Raw genomic sequence first — 19,971 nt, forward strand, 5'->3', positions numbered from 1 at the left:
TCCAACCCAGCCAATTACCTCCCCTTCAATATACTCTTGATCATCAGCAAAGGAAGGAAGGTGTCATCAACAGTGCTATATTTAGCACCTGCTCAGTGATGCCCAGTTTGGGTTCTGCCAAAGCCAGTCTGCTCCTGATCTCATTACAGCCTTGGTTCAAACATGGACAAAACAGCTGAATTCCAGAAGTGAGCCAAGTGTAACAAGCTGCATTTCACCGAGTGTGGCATCAAGGAGCCAATGGGAATCAAGGGCCCAACTGTCTGCTGTTTGAAGTCATAGCTGGCACATAGGAAGACGCTTGTGGTTGGAAGGAGGTCAGTCACCTCTGTTCTATGACATCGTCACAGGAGATCTTTTCGGTAGTGTTGTAGGCCCAACTGTCTTCAACTGCTTCATCAGGTAGATCTATGCATCATAAGATCAGAAGTGGGAATGTTCTCCGATGATTGCACAATGCTCAGCACCATTCACAACTCCTCAGAAACTGAAACAATCCATATTCAAATGCAACAGAATCTGGGCAATACCTAGGCTTCATAGAATAGATTTCATAGAATCCCTACAGTGTGGAAACAGGCCGTTCAGCCCAACAAATCCACACTGAACCTCAGAGCATCCCACCCAGACCCATCCCCCTAATCTACACATCCCTATGGGCAATTTAGCACGGCCAATTCACCTAACCTGCACATCTTTGGACGGTGGGAGGAAACCAGAGCACCTGGAGGAAACCCACGCAGACACAGGGAAAATGTGCAAACTCCACACAGACAGTCGCCCGAGGCTGGAATCGAACCCGGGTCCCTGGCACTGTGAGGCAGCAGTGCTAACCACTAAGCCACCGTGCCACCCCCAGCTGACAAGTGGCAAGTAACATTCATGCCACGCAAATGCCAGGCCACGATCATCTTGAATAGGAGACAAACTAACCACTGCCCATTGACATTCAATGTGTTACCATTACTGAATCCCCCACTATCTACACCGTTGGGATTGCCATTGACCAGAAACGCAACTGGACTCGCTACATAATACTGGTCAGAGGCTAGGAATACTGTGGTGAGTAACTCACCGCCTGACTCCCCAAAGCCTGACAACCATTTGTATGACACAAGTAAGGAGTGTGATGGAATATTCTCCACTTGGCTGGATGGCGCAGCTCCAATAACACTCAAGAAGCTTGACACCACCTAGGACAAAGCAGCCCACTTGAGTGGCACCACATTCACAAGCATCCACTCCCTCCACCACCACATTGAGTAGCAGCAGTGTGTACTATCTACAAGATGCACTGCAGAAATTCACTGAAGATCCTTTGACACCAGCTTCCAAACTCATGACCACTTCCATCTAGAAGGACTAGGGCAGCAGACACATGGGAACACCAACGCTTGCAAGTTCCCCTCCAAGCCATTCACCCATCCTAGCTTGGAAATAAATCACCGTTCCTTCATTGTTGCAAGGCCAAAATCCTGAAATTCCCTCCCTAAGGGCATTGTGGGTCAACTTACAGCTCACCACCAACTGGGTCAACTGAGACAGGCAATAAATGCTGACCAGCCAGTGGCACCCACATCCCATAAGTGAATAAAAAAGATCTATTACGTCAGTATTGGGCAGATAAAAGCATATCTATTCACAGAAGACTTTAGGTTTCCTTACAACAGTAGCTGGTGATGGCATAGCCAAGCAAGACATTTAACATAAATCTACAAAGTACAAGAGCATTCAGCAATCAACAGTCTGCAAGGCCATTCTGGTCTGCGCTTGACCATTTATAATCTCATTTGTTATGAAAACATAAATAGTGGTGATTTTGTATCTTTCTCTCCATCATGAAATCAAATAATTCAATAGAGTTTGGATTGGCACAGTTCTCTTCACCAGGTTGGCTTTAGATGCTGAGCCTGGCTACATTCCTTTGGTTTGCTTACCTTTATTCAATGCACCACTTAAATTAACAATGCTTCCAGTAAAAAAAAAATAACTTGGCATTAACACCCCTTTCAATTTCTTAAGACCATTGCATGAAAAGGTGGTACCAATCTCAGCCAAGACAATTCCCCAGCCGGAGAAAGAAAAAAAAAATTCAACGTAATTCCCTAAATACTTCCAGGCATTTCTTTGTGGCTCAATCAGAGCTTTAAGACAAATGCCAGGCAACATGCCAGTTTATCTTCCCTTTGAGCAGAAGAATGAGCGCATGCACCAAAAAATGGTGAAAGGTGAAAGAAAAATACAGACGAAAGTTATTACCATTTTGGAAACAAAATCAGATCTTGCTTTTGAGCTCGTCATGAAATATAGAGCACAGGTAAAATTGCCTTAAATTATGAAAATAACTATAATAAAAAGATAGTAAAGCTGATAACTATCAGCAAAGAAGCAAAAACTTAAAATAAAGCAAATACTTTTATGATACATTTTATGAATCTCTAAGAAAAGTTTTTATTTGAAACATTAATTGACGTTCTCATGATGGTTGTTGTCACCAGCAATTTCTGTTTTTCTGATTTGCAACATCTGCAGTACATTACGTTTTGTTGCGGGGTACACAATATTTTGTCTAGTAACGCAGAAACTAAATCTTGAAAATATATTTAACAGTCAGCTTCCAAAAATGAGCGATCACTTCCTTACATGACAGTGTGCATACAATACCATGCATTTATTGTAGCTCATGTCCTCAAAACTTTACCGGATCTCTTAAATACAGATAATTTTTTGAAAAGCAGTTATTGACATTTAGATACATATTTATATATGGTTGCATAAGTGGTATAGCACTAGAATAATCCATTTCTCTATTTGCTTGGAAGCTTGCATATGTCATAGTGAATGATGCCACGACATTTGGAGTTATAGAGCACGGAGAGAGACCCTTCAGTCCAACTCATCAATGCCAAGCAGATATTCTAGATTAATCTAGTCCCATTTGGCCGATATCTTTCTAAACTCACCTATTCACACATCCATCCAGGTGGCTTTTAAATATTATAATTGTACCAGCCTCCATTTCCTCTGGCAGCTCAGTCCTTACATGCCACCCACTGCGTGAAAAAATTGCCCCTTAGGTCCCTTTTAAATCTTTCCCCTCTCACCTTAAACCAGTGCCCACTGGTTTTGGACTCCATTGCCCTGGGGAAAAGACCTTGGCTACTCACCCTATCCATGCCCCTCATGATTTCATAAAATTTAAGCTCACACATCTGCCCCCAACACTCCAGGGAAAATAGCCCCAGCCGATTCAGCCTCTCCTTGTAGCTCAAACCCTCCAACCCTGGCAACATCCCTGTAGATCTTTTCTGAACTCTTGCAAGTTTAACATCTTTCCCATAGCAGGCAGACTGGAATTGAATGCAGTATTCCAAAAGTGGCCTAACCAATGTCCTGTACAGCCACAACATGACCTCCCAAACACTACATTCAATGCACTGACCAAGAAAGGGAAGCACACCAAATGCCTTCTTCACTATCCTATCTACCTGCAACTCCACCTTCAAGGAACTACGAACCTGCACCCCAAGGTGTCTCTGTTCAGCAACACTCCTCAGGACCATTAACTGTATAAGTCCTGCCCTAATTTGCCTTACCAAAATGCAATACTTCACATTTATCTAAATTAAATCTGCCACTCCTCAGTCCACTGCTCCAGCTGATCAAGGTTCCATTGTACTCTGAGGTAACTTTCCTCACCATGCACTACACCACCAATTTTGGAGTTTTCTGCAAAACTTACTAACCATTCCTCCTTTATTCACATCCAAATCATTTATATAAATGACAAAAAGCAGTGGACCTAGCACCCCTTCTATCTTCTTCAAAATGACTCAGTTAAAAGTGTCAACCTCCTGGTTTAAAGGATCGAGTATTAACTTTTTGGAAAATGATGCTATAATTGCAAGAATTATTTTATGTATTATGGGTAGAAACTGAATAGAAAATTCAATATGGATGCACAACCTTCTGTTTTTACATATTTAATGTTAAGACTGATATTTCAAGTACTTCATGATCCATTCACAGTACATGAACTGTGTAGTTAATCTCAGCAAGTATTCAGAACAACTGGTTTGGTAAGTTCCAAAAACAAAATCACAGCTTGAAGTTCTAGCTGAATGACTTCAAAACTTAGATTCAGAACATGTTTTTAAATGGCTCTAAATCTTCCATGCTGAAGTAAGTGTAAAATTACCAATGGTTCTGCAAATCATTTTGATGTGATATTTTACATAAACTCGAAGCAAGCAGAAGTGCAGATTTAATCTTACTGGAACTATTATTGATGCCAAAAGGCTGATTGCAATTGATACCAATGTTGAAAACTTGAGTCAAATTGATTGGAGACAGCAGTAACTTGGTTGCTTCACTGCGTGCGGTGGCCAAACAAAAACATCACGGAAATAACAGAAATTCAGAAAGCCAGCATAAAAGGTGACAAACCACGATATCCTATCTGGAGAAAAAGTAGTACGTTCAGTACATATAACTACACTTCATCAATTCCAAATCAGGACACCGATACAACTACAAAAGCAAATTAAAGCAGCACAAACACAGATGGAACCAATGGCCCAGGAAAACCACCATTAGGGAATGACCATAACTCCATTTTATAATTACACTTATGAGACTAACTATTATCACAATACACTGAAAAACAACAGCAAAACTAATTGCGTCACAACTTTTCTCTAAGTTGTTAGCTTTCCTGTACAAATCCACATAACTAACACACCAAGTCAGCACTCTCCTTCCAATATCATATTTGTTTGTTGCAACTGTCTAAGATGACTCTTCCTCTGTCTTTCATCCCTTTTCTGCTCATTTTTGATCTGGTGGTTTTCCTCCAGTTTCTGGATCTTTATGAAGCAAATAGTCATAATACTTTTAAACAAGTCCAATTTCTATTATGGTTTTAGAGAATATTGACAAGAAGCAAAAGGTTAAGCGAAGGAAGGTGTGCTTTGAGGAATTCAGGCTAATTCTGTAATTGAACACTCACGAATGAGCTCTCACAATCACACCTCGTGAACACTGTTCACACATGGGCGTACAGAATCATGGGATAACTTGTTTCATTTCCAATTGGTTTTTATTCAATTTTTTTTTTAAAACAACTATTGAATTGCCATAGAGAGGGGAATTTGAGAGTGAACAATGTAGGGAACAGGGCTGTATCCTCCTCTGTACTCATGGCCATTGCTTTGCCCAGGAGGTACAAGGTTTACTTGTATCCTTGGTCAAATGACAAACTCTATATATGGCAATCATGAACGGACAACTCCCATTTATTGATGATATTGCACTCCCCATTCACACAGCAACTCAGTTACCAAGATTCACAGTCTTTCCCAGGCCTGTAACTTACCCTCAAGTATATGCATCAAGCAAACTATATTCAAAGGAGAGGGTGTTCCATCTCTAGTCCTGATCATATTAACACCTCACTGGAAGTGTCTCCAATGACAGGAACAGTCACTTGCCAGTAAACAATGTGTTGATTTAACCTGTTTATCCTGAAGGGTTCTGATGCAGCCTCGAGCAGAGTTGCATTTCAAAGCTTTACAAAATTTCCTAATTCAATCCCCTGGAAATTACAGTCAGAAGCTTTTGGGAATGCCACTACATTGGCCGACCCATTGAAACAACTGAATCTGGAAGCTGAGGTAGAATGTATGTTACTTCATTAGAATAGTGTTGACTGCTGGCAATGATCTGGCTCACTACATTGAAAACCAAACCTGGTATTGTAATTTCTTCATTACACCAGTAATTTACTGACTTAGTAGCCCTAAATATATCCTTTGGCCTGTCTGCATTTGTGCGTTCCCTATCTGCTGTATATACATGCACATAAGGTAGTAACGGTGGATCAAAGCAGGGAATGCTGGAAGTTAAGGAGCTCTGCTTAATTACACTGGAAACCATTTCAATGAGCAAATCTTAATCCGTACAACTTCAAGATGCATCAAAATTTGCAATGCTTGTAAACGTGTAACATTTTGAAAATGCTGTCCGTTACCTATCCCCTAGAAACATCAATTAAACCAAACAATTTTTATCAAGTCCTTTCTTCACACAATAATCTATGGTAAAAATAATTCTCCCAATTTTCAGACAGGAACTCAGAAATTTAAGGGCACAGCTCCTTTTAACAAAGCCTAGTGACATATCTGAATTGGATGCAACCCTTACTATAGTGTTTTCAAGTCAATACAGGATAGCGCAAGTGGGTGATGGAAGATGAGATATGGGCAAGGTTATTTTTCTTGGTTCGAATGTTACTGGTAAGGTTGGTGAGGTTACTTTATGGCAAACATTTATGCATCTGGGCAGACAAGTGAAATGTGACATCTGATACTGAAAAAAACACAGGTACTGAAGTACAGGAACCCAATGAAGGTTGGACAATGGATAAAGAAAGCATAGCCTGAAACAACAGTGGAGTCTTGAGCAAGTTGCAATCTAGGAACTGAGTGGACAGTGAGAAGAGCTGTAATGGTCAAGTCAGAAAACAACAAAGTACAGATAATTTAGCAGCTGTAGAAGCAAATAAGACTGGACCTGGAATAAATAAATGTTGGTACTTAACAGTATATAGAGTACTAAGGATCAACTTGGAATCAAGCAGACCGTTGAAGTCATTTACTGTTTGGCTCTCTCTAAAGTAAGCAGGCAGCTGCTAGTGTATGAACATTTTAGCACATCCAATACAGATAAACCAAAACCTTCCAAAGACAAGAGAAATCCAGAAATATATCACCTGAACAAAGCAGGATCGGAGATCATAAACATAAAAATGAGAAGTTATTTTAAATCAGATGGCATCAGAAATAATTTATTTACACAAAGGCTGATAAATGGCAGGAATAGCCAACAAATCAGAGCAGTAAAGAAGCAGACCTTGAACCTCTAGAAAATGCTAGGCTGGAAAAATTAAGGCACCCAAGGGATAAGTACAGTGAACAGACTCGCCCTTACTCATCCTCACCATTTGCATTCTTGTAGTCAAGGTCATCTTTCAAGTAAGTATTCATTGGTGTAAAGATTTTATACCAACTTGCGGCTTCAAACTTCAAAATTATGCAAAAAGGGAGAGTGTAAAACTAGGTGTTGTATGATTGTATTATTGAGAAATATCGTGGCACTGAACATAAGTTTAAAAATCCTAATTTGTTTATCAAGATGGATCATACATGCCAGCACTTCAAAGTGTTAACTGACATAAAACTGAAACTCTGCTGAATAGAAAGCTCTAAGAGTTTAGTGACTGTCAAAATCTCAAGGTTTTAAAGAAAACAACATTTTAAAATACAATGTGGGAAATATTAATGGAATGGATAAAATAATCAATAGCAAAGTTCAAAACAAGGTTTTTGATGTAAAATCAGAGGGAGATTACCTTGAAGTTGTAGACAAATTGTTACAACCATGTGGGGTTGGTGCAAGAGGTGGGGGTGAATCAGCTCCACTTCTTTTAAACACTGCCTTTATTGTTTTTCCAAGTTGGATAACATGCAGACAAGTTTTTTTTTTAATCCCCTCTATGTGAAACTTATCCATTAAGGTGCAAATCAAACAGAAGATAAATGAGTTTTAACGTGTTTTGATAATGAGATTATGTTCAGCTCAGACCGGAGCATGTTTACCAATAGTTTTATGAGCTGGTGCCACTTGTGATCAGCTGAGGACTGCAGCTTTTTGGTGTGATCCTTCCCTAACACTGTTTCAGCCCGTGAAAATCCCAGGTATTGAAAGCAGATTATCAGTTGAATAATTGATGGTTCATATTTCGCCACTATCATAATTTTTAAAGGGGGAGCATTCTGTTATAAAGGCCTAATGAAGTAACAACACAAAAAAAAGGAACCACACACATTCCACATTCATTCTCCATCCTATTGTGGGCTCAAAACCCCTCTTTGGGAGCACAGGACCAAGTTTCAACCAGTCAATTATGCATGTTTTATAATCCATGTAATGGATTCAGCGAATTTTACAAATTTGGTTTCTCGGAGGTTAGCTGGTGGTAGTTAGTTGATTGCCTCTCATCTTGCATCCTGCACGTCAGTCTCATTGAATTTTATATCAATCCAATTGGACTGATTGAGGTTTAAAAACTTTGTTTTGTTTCTCTGATCAGTGGTTTACCCTGTTTTTAGCTCACTGGTATCCTGGTGGTCCCTACCACTGTCATCTGCTGTGGGGCAGAATGGGCTTTCCACTGATCAGTCCCACTTGCTTGGAACACAAATACCCTCAAAGTGGATGTTCAGCTTCTGCTGTATCCTCCTGGGACTCTTTGACAAAGTGAGGCTTCATTTTGTCTTTCACCTGGCCTGAGAAATCCTCTAGTTCCCCTGTGAACTGACCATAATGGTATCTATTGGCCATATCTCTGGGTCTTTCCTGTCATCTTTGTCACTGTCCCTTGGTTGATTTATGTTTTTTTTTGGATACTGGCCAAATCTGGACCTTTTAACTCCATTGGGTTCTGCCCTAATCCTTCCTGACAGCTGCAGGGTGGACATGAGCCTTTTCAATTCTCATGACCCATCCTGAGTTACTTCAAACCTCATGGGTTCTACTGTCCCCTACAGGGCCTTCAAAGATTTCTGGAATCCTAGCCTCTCAACTGTTTCCTGCTGCTTTCATTCAAGTGACCTTTCTGGACCCACGTGTATTTGCAGCCAGCTTTTAGGGCTTCTGAAACTTTCTCAGTTGCTGACGTCTGAGCTGCTTGCTGTTGGTTTTCCCCAGCCTTTCTAGTCAAAGCGGACAGCTGTTTTCTACTTGAGGCCAATCTCTTCCCCAGTAAAAACACCTATTCCTGGCATCTGTCTATACTGACTTGCTAAGTAAACTTTAATTAGTGGCACCTTTCATCTGCACATTGGAATTTGCTTCAAGATAGAAATTCTTCCATTTTCTCCAATTCAAAGTTCCATAAACATCTGACTTGGAGAAAGCTGACTTCTCTCCCTGGATGCATAAAACAATAAGTAGTCATTGCTGCTCTGGACATAAACCCCGATCACTATCTTAGTCAACAGTTATGCCTCAGCAGATATTGAACACCTCGAATTCAACAGACTAGTTTCGCAGTTTGTGTTTCTATACGATGCTAGAACCAACAATTTTGCTTTGTGTGCCTTGGCCTCCCACAGTGGAATCATTTGGGGAAGTTTCCACCTGTATTCCATCCAGATCCATTCTTTGACAGTTATGGATAGCTCTATTTTCTCTACTTGACTACTCTTTTCTTTTCTGCAGCTTGTCCGGCAGTATTTACCTCGCCCTTATCACACTGATAACTTTTATCTTCTAGACACAAACCTACTTCGGTTTATGGGTCTGTGTCCTAACTTATAGCCATCAGCCAGAATGGCCAAGTACGGCCGGTCAGACAGCATCCGATGAACAGGAACATCAATGTTTTGGACCGAAGCCCTTTGTCAGGACTGACGAAGGGTTTCGGCCTGAAAGGTTGACTTTGCTGCTCCTCGGATGCTGTCTGACTGGCTGTGTATTTCCAGCTCCACATTTATTGACTCTAGCTTCCAGCATCCGCAGTCCTTACTGTCTGCAAGCCAGAACGGCCACCTGGGCCCCGTTACCCACTATTCCTACATTCAAGTCCCTATTAGAAAAAGCTATTTGAGATTTTGAACCCCTCAAGGAAAATTCTCTCACAAAGACACATGGCCATAATTTTGAGTGCCTGTCCCCAACAGTTAGAAGGGCGTTGTTTAAGCCATTCAAATTCTAGGTTTGTTCTTTTTTTTCCTTATTCCGCTGCCACTAACTAGTCCATGCTTAAAGTAGCGCCTTTTTTCTGCCTCATAGTCAGGTGTGCTCTTTTCAGGCAAAAGGAAGTAAACTTTGAGCTCTCTGCTTGCTTTGCAACTGCCATATTCATTGTTGGGCTGACCACTTCAATTGCTGTGTTATCGACTATTTCAAAAGAAAAGAAGTGAAAAAGATGCCAATGCCTTCCTTGGAGTTAGGTTTAAATGAGTAAATGTGAATATTTCAGCCCTTATGTTTGAGTTAGGTGCAATTCTCTCAGCAGTTGGGATTCTCCTTTTGCACTCAATTTGACTTAACTTCAACTCCCTTTTTCTTTCCCAGAATTCTCTCCCTCCTTTCCATTCCTCTCTCCCGTCTCCTATACTTTTTCCGGTCTCTCTCTCCCACTCTCACATTCTTATTCCTACTCCTTCTCTCACTCTAATTTCTGCCTCCACCTCTCTCTCCCTCGTTCTTGTTCCAGAAATTCTCTTTCCTTTTTTTGTGCTGAAATTCCAGTTTGAATCATAGCTGCTCCGATTTTATTGGTTTCAGTTCACTCAAGTTACACCTCTAGATCTTTTGCCATACATTTTGCAATTTGATTGTATTTTGGGCTTTCATATAGAATTCAGTCTCTGTAAATGTCTAATTTAAATAGCTTATTTAATTTAGTAGCTTTTAATTCTTCCCAGGACAATCCCTTCAACTATTTTTTTTTGTCAGTGACCTCACTCTGATCTAGGAAAGCACTCATATCAAATACTAACATCTTAGTATGACTACTACAACCTGAAGGCAAACAACTTTTGAAGGAACAATTTATTTTCTCCAATCTAATTTATTCATCTGGAGCCCCTAATTTTGTTATGACCAGGGGTGAAAAGACACCTCTCTTTTTAACTCCTTTGCTTGGCTATAAAGATTCTCTCTCATTTCAAACTCGGCTATATCAGATTTCAATTTAAACATCATTTATTCGTTCAAAATTAAGAGTCAATTCATGCATTTTCTTCCGTGAAAGGAAGAAATTTCATGACGTACTACCCGTTGAAAAACATAAAGCATAAAATATGACATCAACCACACACAGAAAAACAGGTCTGAAGTTTAAAAAGATGTTATAACCAAATGAAAGACTAAAGAATTGTCAGTTTTATAACTTTAGGTTTTGCTCAAGGTCTTATGTTTTAACTTGAGATCATGGTAAATTATGAGTACTACATTACTACAATATTGTACTACAGTCCCTCTAATATTCCCTGCAGATTCTGAAACCAGAAGTATCTACACTCTGAAGGATAGACCCTCCAATCGACTGTGCAACCACGCAGTTGATGTACCTCAACAGCAGCACAAATTATAGTTTTCTTTGAGTTCTCAGTGAATGGATGCTTCTCCAATTTGCTTTGGTACGGGGCATTGTCTTTTGAGGTCGAGAAAAAATGGTGAATCTTCCGCTTCTGCTGTTACAAATCAATTTTTCTCTCTCTGATCTACCAAATCAGCAGCCAGAAATACCCAGATCCTCTGTGCACTCCCATGCCTTGGCTTCATTGAGTTTCCAAACTGAATAAACTTGGAAATAGTTTATCACAATAAGTGTAACCAACCATAAAAATGAAAGTCAAATGGGAGTCACAGATTTCCTGTTTCAATGTCACATGATAACTACATTAAGTTTGACTCAGAATGGCTCTTTCTTGTTAATTGTGTTTTAACTCAGCTCAACTGTTCATCAGCTGAATGCAACAACTTTTTAAGTCACTGACTTTTCTTTCTAAAAACCGTTTTATAGTCAATGAAATCCAACAAAGGAAGTCGAAAAATTGGCAGCCATTTTTTATCACTATCATAACAATGTATTTACATTAAATTTCTGAAATTACAAGCCCTCTCTGAATTATAGTCAAACAATTGTTGAATTCTGACAATTCCAGTGAAGAATATGGGTTGGGGGATTAGTGGGTGAACAAAAATTTGGGAATTCAGAGCTGAAACAGCAATAAAACAAATGCTCAACATGAAATTTTGTTCAAGAACTAACGTTTACAATTAAGTTTCTTAAGAAAAAAGTTTCAAGTATACTCCTTGTGGAGTATGAATAATCAAATGCAAGATGTCAAGTAGTTCTACTTGGATTAAAACTGGCTTTTCATCGGAATAGAATAGCTCTCATTTTGTAGTTATTTCGAAAATAAATCCCAAGCATAGCACTTAAGGTTGTATTTAAATAATTAAGAGACACAAACCATGATACCACCTCTTCTTGTGAAGAGAAAATTGGAAAGTAAACTGAATAAGAAGTGAACATTTCAGACTTTAGTTTAAAGGTAGGAAAACAGATGCGAAGAACATTGGATCAGCTGTGATCCTATTGAACAACAGAGCAAGCCTGAGGCGCCAAACGGCCTTCTTCCATTCTGAATCCTTATGGTCTTATCACTATGTCTCTGAGCAAAGACAAAGTCAGCAGAGAACACACAAACATTATGAATTAGGAAGAATAGGCAGTTCAGCCCCTTAAAGCTTACTGACATTTGAGGGCCTCAAGGTGAAGCCAGGGCAGACCCCCGGCCTCTGGGTGACAGCGGGGCGTACCCCCCCGGCCTTGACTGAAGCCAGCACGGACTCTTTGCCTCAAGAGCCTCGAGGTGAAGTCTGGTGCGGACCGGAGGCAAGGGCTGGCGGAATCTAAAGGTGAGGCCCAGCGCAGTCTTGTAGGCTCAGTCTTTATCTGCTTGGAATGACTGTGATTCTGAACTTTTTATTTCTATATTCTTCTAACTTATTCTAAAGATTTGTACCTACACACTTTTGTACATAAGGCAGCATGGTGGCTCATTAGTTAGCACTGCTGTCTCACAACTCCCAGGATCCAGGTTTGATTCCAGCCTCGGGCAACTGTTGGTGTGGAATTTGCAGACTCTTCCCGTGACTGCGTGGGTTTCCTCCAGGTGCTCCGGTTTCCTCTCACAGGCCAAAGCTGTGCGGGTTAGGTGGATTGGTCATGCTAAATTGCCCATAGTGTCCAGGGGTGTGCGGGCTAGAAGGGTTAGCCATAAGAAATGCAGGGTTACAGGGATAGGGTAGGAGACTGGGTCTGGGTTTGATGCTCTTCGGGGGTCAGAGTGGACTCACTAGGCCGAATGGCCTGCTTCCACACTGTAGGGATTCTATGGCACAAGGGTCTGTAATGCTGGACTTTTTATTTCATTATTTTCCAATTTATTTGTGGGAATCTGTACCTAGGTACCTTTGTTCCTAAGATGCTGCAGTTAGTGGTGACGTTGTAAACTTTTCACTGCACTCGTGAATACATGTAACAAGAAACCCAATTCTAATTCTAGATCATGGTTGATCTGATTGTGGCCTCTACTTTCTTGTCTACCTGCAAAATCCTTTGTCTCATTCACCGGTCAGAAAAAAAGATCTACTTAGAGAAGTGAAATGCTAGAAAATACAGAGCTCCCATTTGACAAAAGGGAGATATTAAACTTTAAAAGTTGTAAATTTATGCATAGCATGTAAGCAAGGCAATACCATATGGAGGGGACAGAATCCTATTTTCTGGAAATGGCTATGATTATGCAACATCTAATCATTAAATGATCAAATTATTTTGCACTTGACTTTTTCCATGGAAACCTTTAATGTATTGATATACATGTTTGTTGACTCTAAGGTGTGCACCTTTCCAGCGTTTTGATTTATTACCACTCATTACGCTTCTATTATAGAGAAATGCAATATTTCAATAATATTACTAACTTTATCATAGTTCTGCAGTGGCATCACTGACAAATTGATGCAGGATCAACTTACCAGCAGATATATTCTAAATATAACGTCAACAATACACACATTTACCTCATATCTAAATTTGTGAAAGCCGTACTTCACGCCACTGTCAATTTCACAATAAAGACTACAAATTCAATACCACAGTTTGAAACTGAATTGGACTAACCTGCACACTTCGTTCTTGTAATGAGTGGGGGACCTGGTAACCCTGTCCCTCCTTCACCAGGTCTTGTCAGCAAAACTCTGATTTCATACTCTGTATCTGGGTCCAGATGCCATAGCTTGTAGGTTGCTGCATTTACAGCATGGATTTCTGTCCAAGATCCACTGGTCATACCATATTCCACTTCCTTCAGAATGATCGGACCATCACCAATAATTGAATTTGCATTGAGTTGGATCAGTAAATATGTGGGGCCAACACCAAGTAGTTGAGGTGGTGCAATTGGCATAGGTGGCTCTATAAAGTAAAGAAATAAAATACATTACTATTTAACCAATCACTTGTCACGCAATAATTATTCTTGCAGACCTATATCAGAATGAAAACATGATAATATGTTTTTGGCTGAGTCAGCCAATGTCAATTTATCAACTACACAAATTAATAATTAATTTTTAACATTCAAGGCAAATGTCAGCCATTACTATTTATGGCCTCCTTATTTTAGCCATATAGATATAAATTTCTCAGAATTCCAAGCCACAAAGTCAAGAGTCTGTTGATCCCCTATCTGTGCTAATACCAGCATTAAATCAATTTCCCAAAGTCTCTCTATTCATCTCCTCGAGGAATATGCTGTAATGACAATTCGAAACGCTCACCCTACTCCTCATAGGTATAATACTTTGAAGCTTGCAGATTTCATTCTACCCAGGTACAAACTGATCTGTACATACATGATCAAACTGAATAGATCACTTCAACGATACTGCGCATCCAACTCGATGAACAAATCTTCCTGCTGCCCTAAGCTACTCCTAGAAAGCAAAACATTGCCAACTACTGACTATTTCCCAGGTCTCCTTTGACAAAAGGTAGGAGCAGCTCAGGTCCTTTTCTTGAGGGTAATTTTACATGCTTTGTTCTTTTAAAATCCTTTTTCCAACCTCAAACATCTCCACTTTCTCAGGAACAACCTCAAAGAAACCTGAGAAACTCAGTAGGTCTGGCAACATCTGTGCAGACAGAAATAAAGTTAATGTTTTGAGACTGACATGACTCTTCTTCAGAATTGAACTCATATTGGATTCAAAACATTAGCTCATCTTCCCTCTTGAGATGCTGCCGGACCTATCGGGTTTCTCTAGCATTCTCTGTGTTGCTCAGATCATCTCCAGAATTTTGCCTTTATTCTAATTTCTCAGGGCTGCCTCCCCACCACAAACAAACTCAACATGTCCACTTCCTAATTCTCTTAATACTCAGCCCAGCCCATTCTTACCATATTGAACTATCCAACCATCCCCCACCAGCTCCCCCTACTGACAACTCCAAACTCTACTTTGCTGCCACCATTATTGATTGCTTGTCAAGTGGAAGTGTTGTGTTTCTGTTATTTCAAAAAAATGGGCAACACTTTACCATCAGAACATACCTTGACAGAAGGTACACCAATTAGATGCCACCAAAATTGTGCACCTGAACTTGACTACTTTCATCCAAGTTGCATATACGGCGTGCAATATAGCTCTTATGTTCTATGAAGCCTTCACGCCTTGTTCGACCATAACACAAATTGTTCAAACATAACAATTTAGCTGCCTATTTTTTACTTCACAAGATTCCTATCAACCCCTATCTTGCCTGGCATCAACAAAACTCCAATGGTGGTCCAACATCATACACATTCTGAACCTTTGTCACTAGTTTTGCAGTCGTGTAACAGTGGGCATGTTAAGCTTTTATACTTTATCCGCTTGGATTTTACAACCACCATACAATGACATTTGTGAATCCAAGCATGGGTTGTGACAGAGCATTTTTTTTTAAACTGGCTAGGGATCTGGATGAAACACTAAAGCTCATAGATATTGTTAAACCCATTCGGTGTTGGTATCATATGTAAAAACCAAAACAACTCTGAATGTTGTAAATCAGGAACAAAACAAGAAGTTGCTGGAAAAGCTCAGCAGGTCTGGCAGCATCTGTGAAGAAAAATCAGAGTTAACGCTTGAAGTCCGGTGACCCTTCCTCAGAACCGATGGTAGCTAGGAAATGTCGGTTTATATGCAGAAGATAGGGAGGAGGGTGGAGTGGGGAGTAAACGATAGGTGGGGGCAGAGCCCAAAGAGAGAGAGAAGGAGCATTCTCATCAGTTCTGAGGAAGGTTCACTGGACCCGAAACGTTATCTCCGATTTTTCTTCACAGATGCTGCTGGGCTTTTCCAACAATTTGATTTTGTTCTTGGTACAATATTTTACACCAGAAGCTTTAACAAAGGTAACAGCTTTTTTTGCACACTGATGAAGGTTAGTATTTTTCTTAATAATAGCCTTTTTCAAAACCTTTAATAGATTTAAGAATATTAATTCCAGATTACATATCAGTCAGGTATAGCATCTGTTTAAAGAGAGCAGTTGTAAATAAGCCAAAATAAATTTGCATCAATTTCTAACCGGGAAACACGTATTTTGCAACATTATTCAAAATAGCACCAAGTAATGCATCATTACAAGACGTTTGAAACAAATAGTTATGATTATGATAGTTTTAATCAAAGCAAGTATGCTGACAAATGCCATATTCACAAACCACTTCAGATGACTCATCGAGTAATTTATTTTAGCTAATTATGCCATAAAGCTTTTAAACTCATCATACAAGAAATATTTAATTTTATGACAAACTTTTACTTATACTACAATAAAAGGAATATAGAAGACAGAGGAGAAATCAATAGAAAAATTCAGAAAACAAAGAGATGGCATGGGGAAAATCAAAGCAACCCCACAAATGTTTTATCAATTGTTAGGACAAGAGGATAATTAAAGAAAAGAGTAGAGCTCATAAAATACCAAAAAGGTATGATATGCAGAGAGGTGGAAGATGTTGATATGGTTCTTAATGAATACATCATGTATGTCTTAGCAAAGGAGGGGAATTCACAGATATCATAATTAATAAGAGCTGAGAGATATTGGACACTTTAAGCTTACGGAGGGAAGAAACTCAATGAGATTAGTATCCTCTGAAGTGGATAAATTACAAGGACCGCATGAAATGCACCACAAGCTTTTGAAAGAAACCGTGGAGTAAATAGTACAAAGTTAGTCCATTATTTTCTAATTCTCACTGGAAACAGGTATAATGTTGAAGGATTGGAGGACTGCTAAAGTCCTTTAAAAAGGGATTAAGATATGATTGGCTACCGTATAGTTAGAACATAGAACGGTACAGCACAGTACAGGCACTTTGGCCCACGATGTTGTGCCGAACTTTTACACTAATCCTAAAGTCTAACTGACCTCCACCCCTACCTTATACTATCATCTTATGTTAGTTGTTCAGTCTAACCTCAGACCTGGGCTCGAATCCCGCCATGGCTGATGGTGGAATTTGAATTCAATAAATATCTGGAATTAAGAACCTAATGATGACTGTGAACCCATTGTCAATTGTCGTAAAAACCCATCTGGTTCCCTAATGTCCTTCAGAGAAGGAAACCGCCATCCTCACCTGGTCAGGTCTGGCCTACATATAACTCCAGACCTACAGCAATGTGGTTGACTCTGAACTGCCCTCTGGGCATTTAGGGATGGGCAATAAATGCTGGCCTAGCCAGCGATGCCCTCATCCTTTGAATGAATTTTTTTTAAAATTATCACTGGAAACAGGTATAGTGTTGAAGGATTGGAAGACTGCTAAAGTCCTTTAAAAAGGGAATGAGATATGACTGAATAACTATAACTTAGCCGGTCTAACCTCAGAATTAAGCAAATTATTTGAATCAATTTGGAGATATGGGATAATTTGTCACTTAGAAAGGCACAAATTAATCAAGCATTGTCAGCATGAATTCGTTAAGCTGTCCAATGAGCTTGATTAAATTTGAGGAATTAACAGGGAGAACTGAATAGGGAAGGGCAGTTGATGTGGCTACATGGAAGCTCGCGGGACTATTGACAAGATCCCACATAGCAGCTTGATTGAAAAACATCTAGGGATCTAGGGAAATGTAGCAAGCTTGATGCAGAGTTAGCTAAATGGTAACAAACAAGTGCAACTGGAAGGCTGATTTCAGTGGTGCTCCACAGTAGTCAGTCTTAGGAGCATTCTTTCTGTGGGATATTTTGATGAATTTATTGTATATGCGAAAGTCATGATCAAGATGTTTGCAGATGACACAACAAAATGGCTGCATGGTTGATGTTGAGGAGGATAGCTATAGACTGCAGAAAGATATCCACCAATTGGCTAGGTGAACTGAAAAATGGCAATTGGAGTTCAATCCAGAAGTGTGAGGTGATATATCTGGGGAGGTCAACAAGGCAAAGGAAGACAGATTTAATGAGATGCATAGAAAATGAGACAAACCTTGGAATGAATGCTGACAGATCCCTGATGGTTACAGTACCTGCTGATAAGCTGGTTAAGGTAGTATATAGAATACTTTCCTTTATTGAGGGGAGGTAGAGGTGATGTGGTAATGTCACTGAAGCAGGAACCCAAAACAGCAAGCCAATATTCTGGGAACATGGGTTTCAATCCCATCATGAAAAATGGTGAAATTCATTTTTAAATATCATGAATTAATAAGGCTAGCCTTCCAGCAACTACAAAACTACGATAAATTATCAAAAAAACCTGTCTGGTTAGTACATGTATGTCCGTTAAGAAAGGAAATCTGTCATCCTTACCTGGTCTGGCCTACATGTGACTCCAGGCTCATAGCAATGTGGTTGACTTTTAACTCCCACTGCATTCATTGATGTTACTAAAACATTTGATAAAGTGAATCAATTTATGGACTGAGCTCCAAAGATCTGGATGTCCAAGAAGATACATCACAATCACAAAGTGCTTCAAAGTGATACGAATACAACTCTGAACTTTTCACCTTCAAAATCCAGACTAGTGTCAAACTGGCCTGCTTAATAGTCCCGGTGCTATTTGAAATCTTCTTGATCGTGGCTATTCATGTCAAGTCAACCATCCTCTGGTGCCAGCACTAACTATCGCCTTGATCACCGAATCAGAATCATAGGATTGCTATGTTGCAGCAAGGGATCATTCAACTCATTTTATCAACACCGTATCTCTGGGCATTTCAGCTTGGTGCTAACCTCCAGCCTTTTGCTAGGACTCTGCATGTAGCTCCAATTAAATATTCATCCAATTCACCTGAACCCATCAACTGAATCTGCCTCCACCACAATTTCAGGCATTGCATTTCAAACCAGACCACCTGCAGCGTGAAATTTTGTCACCTGACATCTTTATTTACCAATATGCCACAAAATCGTGCCCTCTGGTTTTCAATCCTTTTTAATGAATGGGAAGTTTCTCCCTATCCATTCTATTCAGACTTCATGCTATTTAAAAATTTTATCAAATCTCCTTAGCTTCCTCCTCCTAAAAGGAAACAGTCTCAACTTCTCCAATGTTTCCTCATTTACCAGAAGTGTCTTATCCCTGGAACCATTCTCATAAACCTCTTTACCACTTTCCCCAATGCATTCACATCCTTCTTGTAGTGTAGTGCCCAGAACTGTATACAATACTATAACTGAAGTCCAACTAGGGTCTGATACAGGTTCAGCATAACCTCCATGATCGTGTGCTCTCTGACCTAATTTATGTAGTCGAGAATACTATATGTTTTATTAACAATTCTCACTACCTCTCCTGCTACCTATTATTTATGTATGTATCTATCCTGATCTCTCTACCTTTGATTTTATACTGTCTGTCCATCACCTTTGTACTCAAGTTTATCACCTCACACTTCTCTGCATTGAACATCGTCTGCCCAATTCAACAACGTTCTATCCTGTCCTCCTCATAGTTTACAACTTTCACAAATTTTGTGTCATCCACAAACTTTGAAATTGCCCCCTGCATACCAAAATCTAGATCATTTACGTTTATCAGAAAAAGGACACCAATTACAATATCTCCACTACTCCACTTAAAAAAAATCCTTCATCCAGCTCGAAAAACACGCAGTAACTATTACTCTCCAATTCCTATTGCTCGCTCAATTTTGTATCCACATTGCTGCTTGCCCTTATATTCCATGACTTATCACTTTTCTCACAAATCTGTTGTGTGGCATTTTTAGGGGGTCCAACACGAACAGCGTGCCCTCATCAAAACCTTACTCCTTCAAAAAAAAACTTCAGCAAGTTAGACATAATTTTCCCTTCAA

The 19,971-nt window shown here is 39.7% G+C and overlaps 1 protein-coding gene across 3 annotated transcripts in view; it reads right to left on the reverse strand.

Moving 5' to 3' along the window:
- The window catches only part of ptprk (protein tyrosine phosphatase receptor type K), a 542,188-nt gene that overhangs the window by 258,184 nt on the left and 264,033 nt on the right, over positions 1 to 19,971 (reverse strand). For all 3 annotated transcript variants that reach the window (XM_048597194.1, XM_048597193.1, XM_048597191.1), the window contains exon 7: positions 13,766 to 14,059. In XM_048597194.1, coding sequence (XP_048453151.1) covers positions 13,766 to 14,059 — 294 coding nt within the window. The remainder of the gene's footprint in view (positions 1 to 13,765; positions 14,060 to 19,971) is intronic.

This window comes from Rhincodon typus, chromosome 5, assembly GCF_021869965.1.
Source record: "Rhincodon typus isolate 14 chromosome 5, sRhiTyp1.1, whole genome shotgun sequence".
Lineage (NCBI taxonomy): Eukaryota > Metazoa > Chordata > Chondrichthyes > Orectolobiformes > Rhincodontidae > Rhincodon > Rhincodon typus.